This window comes from Primulina eburnea, chromosome 12 (assembly GCF_022965805.1).
Source record: "Primulina eburnea isolate SZY01 chromosome 12, ASM2296580v1, whole genome shotgun sequence".
NCBI classification, from domain to species: domain Eukaryota; kingdom Viridiplantae; phylum Streptophyta; class Magnoliopsida; order Lamiales; family Gesneriaceae; genus Primulina; species Primulina eburnea.
In genome coordinates, this window is record NC_133112.1 from 4032148 (window position 1) to 4047912 (window position 15765).

At 32.9% G+C, this 15765-nt stretch overlaps 2 protein-coding genes across 2 annotated transcripts; both read right to left on the minus strand.

The window, feature by feature from the left end:
- Positions 1-232: 232 nt before the first annotated feature.
- LOC140807282 (26S proteasome non-ATPase regulatory subunit 7 homolog A-like) lies at positions 233-5728 on the minus strand. The gene is made up of 10 exons (XM_073164071.1): positions 5398-5728; positions 4477-4569; positions 4309-4390; positions 2803-2899; positions 2618-2693; positions 2378-2436; positions 2090-2212; positions 1768-1825; positions 1583-1668; positions 233-625 (listed from the first exon to the last, which is right to left on the minus strand). The coding sequence occupies exons 1-10, from the start codon at positions 5582-5584 to the stop codon at positions 554-556; spliced, it is 933 nt and encodes a 310-aa protein (XP_073020172.1). The 5' UTR covers positions 5585-5728; the 3' UTR covers positions 233-553.
- Positions 5729-7708: 1980 nt separating this feature from the next.
- Positions 7709-8690, minus strand: LOC140807909 (WUSCHEL-related homeobox 5-like). The gene is made up of 2 exons (XM_073164865.1): positions 8333-8690; positions 7709-7902 (listed from the first exon to the last, which is right to left on the minus strand). Exons 1-2 carry the CDS (start codon positions 8688-8690, stop codon positions 7709-7711), a joined length of 552 nt encoding a protein of 183 aa, XP_073020966.1.
- Positions 8691-15765: the final 7075 nt, after the last annotated feature.

Here is a 15765-nt window from a genome sequence, read left to right on the forward strand (position 1 = left end):
CTTTTTTTATGACATTTGTCATTATTTATTCTTATAATTAGTATGTTAGTTCATATAATTTTTGGAGGAAAGAAATACCTGCTTGGATATTATAGCCAACGGCTACAATCTTTACTTGATCTGAAGTTGGAATTAACTCTCCAAAAGATTCTACCATCTAATCCGGACAACAAAAAACAAACAACCAAAGAGAGACGAGCAAAGAAAATGAAGAAAACGAAAGAGAGAAATAAAATTGAATCAGCGATATTCAATCGATGAATTTACCGGGACACCATTTTCTGAAGCAAGTGTAGCATCTAATTCAGAAAGCTACCGTATATTCAGGTACAAAGTTATGTGCCATATATGAATACAAGTTCAAAATCCCATTACCCCACGATATACAAAGTCGATGCATGTTATCAAGGCCAAAATCATGAAACGCGGAAGACTTGAGTGAAACCCGTTACCATATTTGATCATGGTGTAGCTGAAATGTAAATTTGAATCCTGGAACTCCCATTTTGCTGCATCGTAATCACAAAAGAAATCTCGCGCAGGAATTTGATACTCAGCTACCTGCAGCAGCAGGAACAGCGACTGGCTTTGAATCTTCTGCCTTTTCGTGTTCTTTGTTAAGCATCTGCAATCAGTTTTCCAAAATGTCAAGCTCACAAGTTTTATACAATTAGCATACAGCAACCCTGATAGGTAGCAAATGGGTCAAATATTTGAAGTTCAAGTCCCAAAAGAAGAATGAATCAATATAACAATCAAAATACGTTAAAAGGTCCTGAAAGCAGGGATAAACCAGGTATGGCAAAGATAAGCTTTCTTGTCACATACGTCAAACAGCTGACAAAACTGCACTCATATTTTGCTGTGGTTGATGATTTGGCTTGTAACATATAATTACACAAACAAAGCTAGCACACATTTAAAAGAATCAATGTCAGATGGCTAAGCAAGAGTGATACGGAAATTCAGAGAGTATAAGGCGGTGCAAATTGAAACCATTCCCAATCCACAGTAAAAATACAAGAGAGAATGTGTTGGGAGTGTGTGGGGGGAAGGGGGTGTTAACACGTGAATTTAGTCTGAGACGGGCGGGGTCAAAGTATAAATAGGGAGAAGTTATTAAGCAAAGAGTATTGTTATTTTTGAGTTGAGACTTAAGGGTGTTCTAGCTTGAAGTTGGGGGCAAGTAAGAAATCATTCTCTCTTGATAAGGTTCTAAGCTAGGCTCCTGAAGAAAACCTAGGAAGATCAGACTAGAAATCTGCAGAAGAACACCCCCATGCCAGTATCTTTGTTTTAATTTAATTTCACATATAACTCGTTGGTTTGTATAAGAACTCCTCAGTTCCGTATTGCAGTAGTTCTCTTTCAATCAATGAATCAAATAACCGTCTAAACTGTGCAAAAGCCACAACCACGAAATTCACATCTGTCTTAGCTTCATGCAGCCTACAACCCAATCAGAAGCCCAGACCAGAAATCTGCGGTAAAACACCCCCATGCCAGTATCAATTTATTTTAATGGATTTTAAAAGTCAATGTTCTTACAAAAAAGAATAAACAATAAAGCAGACCATCTCACCTTGTTGTTGATCAAATTATGAAGAGCGATCACACTTCTGATGAGGGATGAAAGATATATGACCAACATCATATCATTTGTTTTCACTGTAGAGAGGAAGCATATTAATGATTTTACTAAAGAAAGACTCAATTAATTACTTGTTGAATAAAATTTAAAAAACAATTGGCGTCCAACTGTCTTACCTGCAAAAGCTTTAATTAATTCAGACACGTTCAGATTAGGGAGTAGGTTGAACACATCCTGCAGAAGTTTAGTAACATATCAAGATATACAAAATAATTTCGATGTGGAAGAGCAGCGAGACAAAAATTTTTATGAGAGTCGGACAACTTGAAAATTATATCGTGGGCCAAAATGACACCAACGCACCACTTATTCAAGCAATATGGAATAACGTAACAAGAACAAATAAACAAAGACCAAAATGAACTAAACATTCATCAACAATAACACCAAAGGAAAGATTCAAGAGCTCGCTCAATAATGACAAATGAAAAGTGATACCTGGAGATGGTAAAGAATTTCGTGGTTTAATGGGAGCTTCCCCTCAATGACAAGGTCCAGATAGTCCCGGATTTCTTTTAATCGTGCATCCAACCCCTTCAAAGCAGAAAGTTTTCCAGTGACCTGCACAAGAAAATGATTTATAAGATTCTTATTTCCTTGGTTATTCAACAGAATGGCATAAATTAACATTTTCTGCAGTAAATAAAAAAAGATTAAGGTTGTAATAGATTCCATTGTTTCTCTAAAAAAGTATATACACTAAATGAGGAAGGGTGATAAAACAACCTCTGTAGCAAGGGTGCTGATAGTTGTGTCCTTCACATCCCTTAACAAGTGCTCAACTCCTATCATAAGCAGGATAAGTGGGATTAGAAACCAGTTTACATGGAGTAAAAAACCTAAATTTACCAGGTTCAAAATCCAAAGGGAAAAGATCCCAAAGACATCAAGCCCGATGTTAAGTGTGGAAAAATGGAAAAAAGAAAGGTCTTAAATTAAATTAATAACTATTATGATATACCATACCAATTTCTTCAACTTCATGAGCAGCAATTTCCGAAGGAACATGCACAAACACCTTCTGGCTTTTTTGTGTGGCATTCTGCATATTACAAATAAAAATCTTAAGAAAACTGTATTCTCCCCAATATTGTTGCCCCTTCGGAAAAGTGGAAAAGGACACAAACATGTCAGATATATCTACAAGATACCTCTTTAACCTCCTCTACCGCAAAATAGGCCTTAGTTGGTATCCCATGCTCTTTTGGCTGAACATCAATAATGACTAACACGGGAGTTGGCACATAGCTGCATAACATGAAGAAGTATCGAATATTATTGAAATAGTCATCGTCTTAGAATAGAAAATACAATGATATACTATGACTCAAAACCAAGAGCATTGGAAAACACAGGTGCGGTAAAAGAAAATGATTTGACTGTCGTAAGTAAGAGAAGGATGAACATGAGCAAAAAATTTGAATTGGTTACTGTTCAAAATGCAGTCAAATGGCCAACATTAACCAAGATCGGACCAAAGGTGAACGAGTAGGAAAAACATCTGAATAAGATATTGCTTTTAACACGTGAAAAGAAAACTTAGAAAAAAGAATGCAAACCAATAAGAAACACAACGGAAATTCCAGAGTTACCCAGAGTAATCTATTTCTAATAGGACTATTAAGCTCCACAACACGAATAAAAATATGTCGAGGTTAATCATATAATCATGAACGATCAGAATGCATCATAGGCAAGATTACAATATTTTGAGAGAAAGTAACAGCTGTGTGTTTTGGAAATTTGTGTGTTCCTAGCGCTAGGATTGTTTTGTTCATGATTAGATCATGATTGCGTTTTGTGGATCGCTCATCCACCTTTTTTGTAAACTTTAAAAACTACTAATTATAAGTCCAGTTTCTTATCAAAAAAAAAAAAAACAGCTGTGATCGATGATGCTTCAGAAAAATCATAATGTATTTTCTCTAGGGTGTTCAAGCATAAGTGTATTTCGCAGATTTCACATCATCTTTACATGAATTATACTAAGTTTATTCCACTAGCTCCTCATCAAACTTAAATTTTGTTTTTCCAATCACCCAAAACCTCTTCAGAAACAGTAGGAATAACACTAATATCGGACATCACCACAGAATACATGTGGCTAAGAAAATATTTACAGATACCGCAGCTCAGGTAGAAACAAGCCTCCAAGAGAGAGTTATTGTCATGGTATCCTAGAAATAGAACAAACTTGGGGAAAGGAGAAATTTAATGAATGATGCATAATTCACCGAGTTACCAAAGAAATGATGAGAATATTTGAAAGAGTGAAAAATTAAATGCAAAACTGCTGATGCTGGACACAAGGGGTTTCAACAGGGATTCCACATAAAATATTCTATTGGTAAGTCAGATCAAGCAGTTTCCATCTCGGCACTGATGGACGAAGCAAGGACTTGCCACATATAGGCCATGTTTGCATATTACATTCAAGATGGCACTCTAATATATACTAAAAACAAGCTTTCGAACATTTTTAGATATGCAAAGCATCTTCTACAGTATGCCCACATGCAAATTGTTTAAACTCCATGTCTGTTTTTATAGCATACATGGAAACAACAGAAATTGCCAGGAATACAGATCTGTTAATCAAACACTTCCTATTTAAAGAAAGAATAAACCTATGTTCCTCGAGAGGGCAGAAATATTACTCATGAAAAAGCCCATGAACAGATAGGTCGTTCTCCCTGAGCTTGGGACCAGTGCTATACCAGCCAACCACATGCTCCTTTGCTGACATGTTTTATAAATCAATCGAGTTAAAATTAGGACTCACAAAGTGGCTAAATAAGAATTTGGGATAATAGTAAATCACATACCGTTTATTCTTCTGAACATGGAAAACATTGACTCGTGGTAGTTATGATCAAGAAACCAAATGCTCGGGTCCCGATCTTCTTCTTCAAATGGAACTGCATATATCATCCAAATGGAAATTTATTAGGAAAGCAAGGAAAAATTCAACTCGGGACCAAATTTACCCTACTAGAGTTGGAAGATCATTTAGGACTGACAAAATTTGAAGATTCCAGCAAATCAAACATTCCTTACGTTTTAATTTTTCCATACCTTCTCAAAACTAAACTTTGCAAATTTACTACATGTATACTAACATTTGTTTAGCGAGATTGTGTTTGAGAGAGAGTGAGACTGAAGAAAATAAATAGATAATTGGATACATAGACAAAAAGACTCGAGATCTAACATTAAGTCAGTAACCTAAATCTTGCTGAATGTAATCGAACGCTAATCTTAAAATTTGGACAAAATTACAAAATTGACATTTCCCAATGTCGATCAAATGCATGTATAGTCGGAAGCACGATCATTTCAACACAACACAACCAATAAAAATGTAGAGAAAGTTCCGTCTTGAGCAATATAAAACTCTTGCAATGACACGTTCCTGATTTCAGTTTCAGACCTGGAAGACTAAGGAACTCCCTTACTTTTTCCCCACTAACTATTAAATGATGTTATGGAAGCTAATCCCATAAAGTACAATTCTCTTCAGATTCCTAACCGTAGCTACCCATTCGATTATTCTATTACCTTTCCTCAAAAGTGTGAATACACCCCAAAACTTAAACCCTAAACAATACTCAGCGGAAGCAATTATCATCTTCCGAATTCGACCCTGCAAGATGCCATAAAACAATTCTTCCAACCAATTGAAATTCAACAAAAATAAAAATTCAACAGTCTATAGTGAGAAAAAGGGTCAGATCTGAAACACCGACCGGCGTAGCTGTTGGTTACATCAACCGTGCCCTTAAAGGAAGAGCCAAGAAGAACTCCGACGACACGCTTCCTGGTATCACGCGCCACGCGATTGTAGTGGTCGACGATGCTCAGCAGCACCAGTGGGTGCACCACCACCTTCTCAATCGGCCGTGACGATATCTGCTGAGATTTTATCACGTCCATTTCTCGCGATTCTCACTTCTCCTCTACTTCTCAACTTTTTAGGGCTCTTAGGGGGAAATCTGATTTCGATTTCTTGGGCGGAAAGCTCCGAATGTTTCTTACGCTTGGACGATAGTTATGGACGCCGATTCTATCTTTGGGTCACCAGGCCCAAATAAAATTTGTTTGTCAGCAGGCCGAGCCTAAATATACCAACTTATTTGAAGTTATCACAATTTTTTTACTGATAAAAACTCGAAACGAGCATAGGATACTTGATATTTTTTGTATTCGAGTTCGAGTTCTAAGATTTTTTAAAATCCAATAAATATTTCGGAACGAATATGGAGATACTATCTTCGTCCTAGAACTCGTCTCCAAAAACATATTAATATTACTATTAGTAAATTACTATTATTATTGATATTAATATTAATATTTTCATTAATACTATTATTATACTAATAAATTTTGGTTTGGAGATTCTCCAAACACATCCAGTCCATCCATTAATATTTTTGAAATGAAGATGGAGCAAAGATGGGGTTTTGATCCCTGAGAGTTCATGTTCAAGATTTCCTGAACCAAAAAAGAGATCAAGACGGGTACAGAGGTGGGGATAAAATTCGGAGGCAGACATGGTAAATCAACCTCGTCCCATATTATTGACATCCCTATTTCTTTGTAATTGTTCTCGTTTTTCTACTATGTTTTTAACTTTTTTATCAAATTATATCTTCCTATTATATTTATGTTTAAAATATATAAATATATTAAAAATACTCAAAACGATATTTGACTGGAAAAATATATATTCCTATCTTATTAAAATTTGCGCAAAAAATATTTAAAAAAACGTATATTGTATTAAATTTTAACGTAAAATATATTCATCAGTTTTCAGCACTTGCTAGTTTTCCATTACATAAAATTTGCAATTTCAATTTTGTAAGTTGCTTATTTTGAGTTAATCCTATAATTTATCAATGTTTGATTTTCATACCGTAACTTGGATTTTTTTTTGTTTGTCTTTTTTTATCCAAAACCAATAAATCAACCAAATATTACTTATCTGACACCGATAATATTCTACGTAAAGCATGTGACAATAATAAATCTTATATTATATACATTAAAATATATATAAACAAAAATTGAAATAATGAGAGTCGTTTTGCTCTATTTTTTTAGAAAAAAATTTGTGTGAGACGGCCTCACGGGTCGTATTTATGAGACAGAACTATTATTTGGGTCATCCATGAAAAAGTATTACTTTTTATGCTAAGATTATTACTTTTTATTGTGAATATGAGTAGAGTTGACCCGTCTCACAGATTAAGACCGTGAGACGGTCTCACATGAGACTCACTCATTTTTTTATTTTATTTTTGGTTAGATTAATTTTAGATTGAGTAATATGAGTATAATTCTTGTCACACGTACCTCATAGAAAATAATCAGTACCAAATAAATAATATTTGATGGGTTTAGTATTTTCGGACATAAAAAGAACCAGAACCAAAAATAAATCATGTATGAAAACCAAACTTTTACTAATTATAGGACAAAAATTCAATAAAGATAAACCAATTACCTAACTACAATTATAATTTATCCTACATTAAACATGAGCATCGATCTATAGTAGTTTTTTGTAAGTATATCCCCAATATGTATCATTCTTAGTTACCAAGGATAACTAAGTTAGCTATTTTGTACATTTATTTCAAAATATTTATGCTCAATATTGTGATATAGATATTCTATTTAAGTCATCCATGAAAAAATATTAATTTTTACTGTAAATATAAACAGAATTAACTCATCTTACAACTAAAGATTATTGAGACCGTTTTAGAAAAAATCTATTTTTACAAGATTAATATAATAATAAAGCCTTTTGTTATAGCTTCCAGACAATATGGTGCATATTTAACCAAAAGTCACATACCACTGATACAACAAATCAGAACTACCGATAAACCTAGCTATAGTTAATTTTCCATATTTCTCGGGTAACTTTTTGAAAACCCTAATTTAAAACAACTCCAATTGTTTCATAAACTAACTCTTGAAAAACTATGCCAGAATATCAGCTGTTGAGAGCCATATGGGATCATATTCGAAGTCTTTTACGAGTCCTAATTAAACGAAACTTAATCGGAGATCCAACGTGGGAAGATCCATTTCTGCGTAGGTGAACTTTGAATTCTCCTTGCAAGCATCCCGAAATAATCTGATCCTTTCGGGACCTGTTGTTTCATTGAAGGAGTTCAATGGGAAGAGTTGTAAAGTTTCTCTCACTCTTTCCGGCTCTGAAACTTTATTTGTCTCTGAACCTGTGTTGTAATTAATCACATAGTAAAAGAACCTTGATTTACCTTGTGAGATAGAACATGCATGCTTGAATTAATGCAAAAAAAAAAAAGAAGAAGAAGAAGAAGAATGTTTTTCTGCAACTATAAAGAAAAAGATTTCATATTTTGTCTCTTAACTATATATATATCGTTGGAAAAATTTAACTGTACATGGATTCATGGTGGCTCAATCATATCCGCCAACTTTATTTTAGTATTTTAGTATTGATTTTGATCCAAATAATTTGATTGAAAGTAATAACTTTATGTATTTTTCATCCACAATCTGTTGGTGATTTCCAAAAAGTATATATATCAGACATATACATACATACATACATACATGAAATTCATAATTTTAGCTAGTAATTAAGTGAGCTAATTTGGCATGAAAGAATGAATGGAAGCTTACCTTTTGCAGTTGAAACCTTAACGTAATTAATATCAGTAGTAGTGATTTCATGGTTTGCTTGATCTTCAACCAAAACTCTGCGGCGTTTCTGTCTCTCCCTGGCCTTGTGATTTTGGAACCAATAAAACACATTCTTGCTCTCGATTTTTCCATAGAAACTGAGCTGCGAAGATATCTTCTGGATCTGATCGGTGCTTGGGGTACGAAGCCCTGACCTGAACAGATCCGTCAGAACTTTAACTTGTTCGCTTGTCGGGTTCCACCGCCCACACTTGGTCCCTGTCCCACCTCCGCCGCCTCCTCCAGAGTGACCGCCGCCGGGAGGATGAATGCATATGTTGCTCGAGTACTCGTCCATTTTAAGTGTAATTTTCGTGAATCTTGATCAGAATTTTCTTAGAGAAGATACAAGGGTTTGTTTCCAACTCTGGTACAAGCGAGTTTCAGTAATCAGCGTACTTATAAACACATACCACTAACTAGGACATATCAATTATTGGATTTTTTTAAGTTTAAATCTTGTATTGGTAACAGATGAATAATATATTTTGTACTTACTCAAAAACCAATACATATATATATATATATATATATATATATATATATATATATATATATATATATATATACATTAATGCACGCACCTCTAACAGAAACTCTTGATGATATTTCAATTTTCAAGAAAAGAAACATGTATTTTGTCACCAAAAAAAAAAAGGAAAAAAAGGAGAATATATAGACACATGTTAAAAGAAGAGAATTTTTTTGAGTAAACGTAAATTGTTGACTGAAAATGATAACAACTAAATAATGATAACTAAGCAGGAGCTTAACTTTATCTTCATAAAATATGAATTCTTGCTTATATATGATAACTATCTAACTTTAAATAAAATAATATACATGAGAACTTAATGTATTTTTAAACCAAATTTCCACCATATAATTTAGAATTAATTTAACTTGAGACATGATCCAAGTCACAACAACTGATCACTTCGATTCGCCAAGAAAATAGACATGTATCCAAGTTTATAAATTATTGTTATTACTATTTAATATTATTCTTGAAGATCATACATATCACGTAAGTTAATGTTAAAAAGCAGTAAAAGACTCTGGCTATGTGACAGTAGTGCATTGAATTTAGGGAATGCGAGAAAAATGATGAATATTTGATGGGATTGTTTATATGTATGTATACAAGTGTGTGTCTACGTGTGTCTATATATATATGTGTGTAGATAATTTATGCTTGGTTTTTTGTGTTGAATGAGAGATAGAGATGCACAAAAGCTGCCACTGTTCAAAGTTTTGAGCCCAGAGCAGACAAAGAGGAGTCTCCTAGAATTTTCTGCATTAAAAATTCATTATTAATATTCATAATTAAGTAAATTATAAATTTCATTTTTTTTCAAGAAAGCAAAATTATACGTTTGCATCTCCATTTCGAGAATAATATATGAAATTCTCATATGCATTAGAAGTTTTTTATTTATTTTAACCATTTCCAATTCGTTTAGTTCTGTCAATCATGTTGTTCAATATCATTTTTTTATTATTGCACTCAGATTGAATATGATATAGTTTTTTCCTTCTCTCCATAAGTTAAAAAGTTATCGTTCTCAACTGGGACTTAAAAAAGGGTCCAATATTACTATATTATATTATATGGAAATAATTTTTAGATAAATATTAAAGGAAATGCAACAGAGAACAAAGATAATTAATAGGGGTGAAAATAAATAAATAAATAAATATATATATATATATATATATGTATGTATGTATGTATGTATATTGTGTGTGTTCGATTTCAGTTTTATTTCTGAAAAAAAAAAACTGATGTGAGAATATATGCCTCGACTACACAACGATCATAAAATTTCCAATAACAGAAACCGATTATGTAAAGGATTCATTGGATTTCACGCTTGTTATAAATGAAAATGATAACAATTTCGGTAATATGTAAATAATAAATTACAGCACTAATTAGGAAAAAAAAAGCAGTGGATTATCTCATGTTGTTTCCTCAGATTGAAGCATTAATTGGAATTTGCAATATTGCATGCATACTTTGTTCTACGTTTGTTCGGAACATTTTCAGCTCTTTCTGGAGTTTTCTCTTATAAATAGATCATTTTTTGAGTCTTCTCTCACGAGCTTTCTCATGAGTACTCATTATTCATAAAACATCTTCACCCAAAGAAAATGTGTTCATTTCATTTCCCCTAACACTCGATGGTACCAAAACTCTAGGAACCTAGGTCCTTTAACTTGGAGATCTTGAGTTCAAGTGTTGGGGAGGCGAAAGAAATCACTTTCTAATTGTGTGATATTCTGTGAGTGACGGCACATGAGAAATCTCGTGAGAAAAGATCCCATAGGAAGCCCAAGATCAGGATATCTCATTTCATGGTATAGAGGGGGACGCCTAGGCATGTGGCGGCGATGTTTGACAAGAGTTGCGAGTTTTGATGGATCTTCATCATCAAAAGGTGTCTTTTAGTCACATTTTCTATATTTGTTACTTAAACATCAATCCATCTGAATGAATAACACAATGAGAGATAACATAACATTAACTTTAAAATAATCAAACAAAGAAAGATTATTTGTATTTATTTTGAATTTCTTCTTCTTTATTCTCAAAAATAAATTTGCTTCATTTTCTGATTATGAAACTTATGATTTGTAGTGATACTATCACAGTTGGAAGTCGTATTTTGAGAGACAGTTATCAAATCCCGTGAGCGACATGTGCAGGACAAATTCGCCTTAAGGATAAAGAGTTCTCTCTTGCCTGAACTTCAAATTTGCTAACATATTTTTTGAGTTTTGTTGTCTTCAGGTTGGAAATCCAACGAAAATGTTCTTTGAGATTGTGGCCTGGAATAAACCAAGCCGCGTGAGAGGTACCTAAGCTCCTCATGTTACACAGAGGAGGCACCTAAGGGCCCCCTTTACGCCCCAGAATTTTACAGTGCCTGAGGGAGGCGCCTAATATCTCGTTAAGCGGCGTAGCTTGATAAGAGTTGCAAGTTGTTAAGGATCTTTATCACCAAAAGGTATATCTTAGTCACATTTTCAAGATTTATAACTTAAATACTATCCATCCGAATCAATTAACACCACTGTTCTCCAAACCGGACCGGACCGGCTGGTCGGACCGGTTCAATCGCGAACCGGCCTCCAGACCGGTCCGGAGATAAGTAAAAACCCGGAAAACAGGGTTTAACCGGAAAAAATCGGTTAAAACCCGGTTAAACCGGAAAAACCGGAAACCGACCGGTCTTTAGGAAACTTGATGTTTTCTTGGGCACTTAAACTTGGTCATCACTATTTGGTTACATGTTAGGTGTAATTTGGATTTTTGAATTTGAAAAGTGATGTTTATTTGGATATTTATTGTAATTTTCATCTTAAAAATTAAGTAAAAACTATAAAAAATAAATAATCAATATTTTACTATTTTATTTATTATATAAAATAAATAAAATATTAATTTTATTGATCCGTTCGACCGTTCGGTGGAACCGGTTGAACCGGTGAACCATTTTTTAAGGCTTGACCGGTTCGATTAACGGTCCGGTTATAAAAACACTGATTAACACTAATGAGACAACATAACATCAACTTTGAGATGATCAAACAAAATATGAACATTTGCATTTAATTTGAAGTTCTTTCTTCTCAAAAAGAGTTTGTTTCATTTTCTAATTATGGAACTTTTAATTTGTAGTGCACAAATTGGAAGTATTTGTATATTGAGAGACAATTGTCATATCTCATTAATACCATATGTGAGACAAATTCGTTTTAAAAGACAAAAGGTTTTATCTTTCCTCGACTTCGAATTTGCTAACATACTTTCTGAGTTTTGTTGTCTTCATGTTGCACATCCAATGAAGATGTTCTTGGAGAATCCAAACCAACATTGAAATCTATATATGTATAGGAAGATTAGACTGAATTTTATTAAAGATATTGTTTGAGTGAGTAGCCAAAAATTTAAAAAAATATATAACACAAAACCTCCTATAAGACAATTTCACATGTCAATCTTGTGAGACGGATCTCTAACCCGACCCGGCCCGACTTATGAAAAAATATTATGTCAAAATATTAGTTTTCATTGTATATTTTCGTGAGAGCGTCTTACATAAGATATACTATATATATGTACATTCCTACTCAACCTTTGAATTAATTCAAAATTTTATTTCTAGCAGAGTAAAAATAACCATGTTTATCTAAAAAAAGTTTATCTACAAAAATTTTCATGATTAGAGGTGGGTGTCGGTAGGTTTGGTCACGTTTTACTCTATCATGGTTCGATTTTTCGGTTTTGAAAATATTTAGTATGAAACGGTTCGTTTTTTTTTAATACGGTCCGGTTTTTTAGGTCGATTATATACGGTTTGAGTAATTAATTTTAACTTATTATGTCAGCTGAAATATTAGTTTTAGAGACAAAGAAAAATAACACTAAATTAAAATAATTATGATTTTGTATCTAGAATGAAAACAATACTACAATTTTGTTTAGAATTACTATTAATATAATACATCATATGCTTACTGCAATACAAAATATAGACTTAATTAATGACAATAAAACATAAATTGTTCCGAGATATCAAATAAGTAATTCCGATAATTAAATAAGATAACTTGTCACTACTAAATATAAAATATATTAAAGGCTAAAATGCATGGTACATGATTCATAAAATATGAGTAAATTATTAAATGCCCAAATATATGGCGCATATTTTATAAAAATCTAATTTATAGTATTTAATTGAATATTTTCGTTCGGTTCGGTTTTTTCGGGAACTAAACCAAAAACCAACTGAAAAAAATAATTTTCTTTTTTAAAAAACCGAAAACGGTCGAAAAACCGGACTGTTTTTAAACCGAAATTTTCGGTTGGGTCGCTTTTTTAAGTTTTAACCTAATTACGCCCACCCCTATCAACGACTAGTCGAAGAGAGCTAGACAAGCCCTAAGAAACAAACGTGATGGCCTAACTCAATTCTTGACAACAATCCCTTTTAAAATTCCGTGATAGGCCTAACTCAATTCTTGACAACAATCCCTTTTAAAATTATATATATATATATATATATATATATATATATATATATATATATATATATATATATATATATATATATATATATATATATATATATATATATCTCATGCATGCGTTTCTTGGATAGATTTCTTTAAAAAAAGTTTAGCTGGTCAAGTTTCTTGGATTAATTGAAAATAAATCTAACTTTATGAATTATATATAATAATTAATCAAAGAACTCGATGTAATTATAAGTATATTAAGCTAAGCTAAGAGCCTAAGACAGGAAGCATCGGACATTAGAAAAGCCAATTTGGTCCCCCTTTTGGTTGTTCATGTGTTGTCTCAATCTCTCTATCAAATCTCAAATTTTGGTGGCTTTATGTCGCCTAGTTTGTGTCCCCATTACCCCTTAAAAGGAGGGGATTAATTTAATTCCATTCAATTTATCCAACATTTTTTTTTCACTAACACAGTCAACGAGTTTCAGTATCCATGTCAGTCAGTAATTTGTGATCACTAAACTCCAACTAGGATCAAAATACAATGTCTACTTTTGACTTTCATCAATAAAATTCTTGTTTGCCACTGCTTTTTCATGCATTTCGCGTATATATATATATATATATATATGATATTGGTCATTCTCGTAACAGGGGAAAATTCAAAAAAAAATAATTCAATTTTCACCTTAAGTTAGCGAGAGGCCTCCTATTAAAAAAAAAAACCCAGAAAAAAGACCATGCATGAACAACAAGAAGAAGACGATGAGGCAAATAATTATTTATATTTGAAATTCCAGAATTAATAAAGATTTGCTTCCACTTTGATAATAATTTTGCACAAATTCCTAATGTTATATTTTATTGTAATAATAAATAAGATTGATGGGCACATGATTCTATAATAATTAAGAAATTCCACCAGCCAATTTGTTGTGCGTGCTTTCCACAAGTCCCGAGAATGTTTGGATTCTCTATAAATAATTCCCTATTATACTAATCAACTCACTCGTCCCTTTGTGCTTGGCTATGCATTTTGCAGCCTTCAAATAAATAAACAATTATTGTTGTTTGTAGTATTCAAATTTGAGAGGAGAATCAAAGAGAAAACAGGGAATAATTTTGTAGAGGTAAGTGTTGAATACTTTCTCTTTAAGAAGAATTTGTCCCTCACAATATGCTAGAGGTTTGTGACAATCTTCTTCCAAGATGCAACTACAACTCTTGAATAATGAGCACTCAAATATTCAAGTTCTATCACAAGGAAATGAATTGAACTCTCTCTTGTTGAAGAAGGAAGAAGACAATATACAAATGCTTTGAAAATTATTTCTATGTGTTTTTTTATTTACAATAAATCAAACAATTAATGTTTTTCATGTGAAAAGACACGATCTTTCATTCATAGAGATGTCTTCCGGCCATTGTAACTGACCACAAACATCAAACAATGCCAGGGAAATGAAAAAATACCAGAAAAATCCGAAGGGACGCGAAAACCACGAAGGGGCGCGTGCAGGCGCCCCTGCACGCACGCCGTCGAGCGCGCTCGGCAACTGTTCACGACTGAAATATTTTTTTTTTCAGTTTTCGTCCCTTACATGTTCCGACTACTCGTTTGAAGTTAATCTTTCAATATTCGATGAACTTGTTTCGAGTTTAATTCAGAAACACCGAAATTAATATTCGTTCATTAAGTTTCGTTTTTCTTTTCGAATTTTTCCAATCAAACATATTGATTAATTTGCTTAATTTTCATTCATTAAGCATTGAAATTTTCCAACAATTATCACTTATTCGACTTGCATAGCAAATAACTTCAGATATACCAAGTACCAACTCAGTTCTTATGAAAGTTTTTTCACTTTATCATATAAGAGAAACTTCTCCTCCCATAAGAAAGAGTTATGTTCGATAAATATTCATCGTTAGATACATTTTAAGATAATACGGAAAAAATTTGTAAATTTCTTCAAACCTCCTGCCTACTTTGTTCATCATTTGACTTGTTTATCTGTAAGACAACCTTGCATGCAGCTTGTAATCACTTACGCCATAGCGCTCGAGTCTGAGCATGCATAGTTCATATATATCGACCACTTCTTTTAATAATTTCGATTCAACGTCGTTAAGGCACGAGTAGTACGTGCTCGCGCGAGCTCAATGCATTTCTCCCGATGTAGAATAGAAGGACGACTCGTCGTCTTTTTCAATTTTTCTTGGCGTATAATAATTATATTTTTATTAGATTACTGAATTACTACGAGAAGGAGGGATAACAGGCCATTAGCGATGAGTACTCATTTGTTAATAGAATTAGTAAATGTAAAAAATTCATAGGAAGA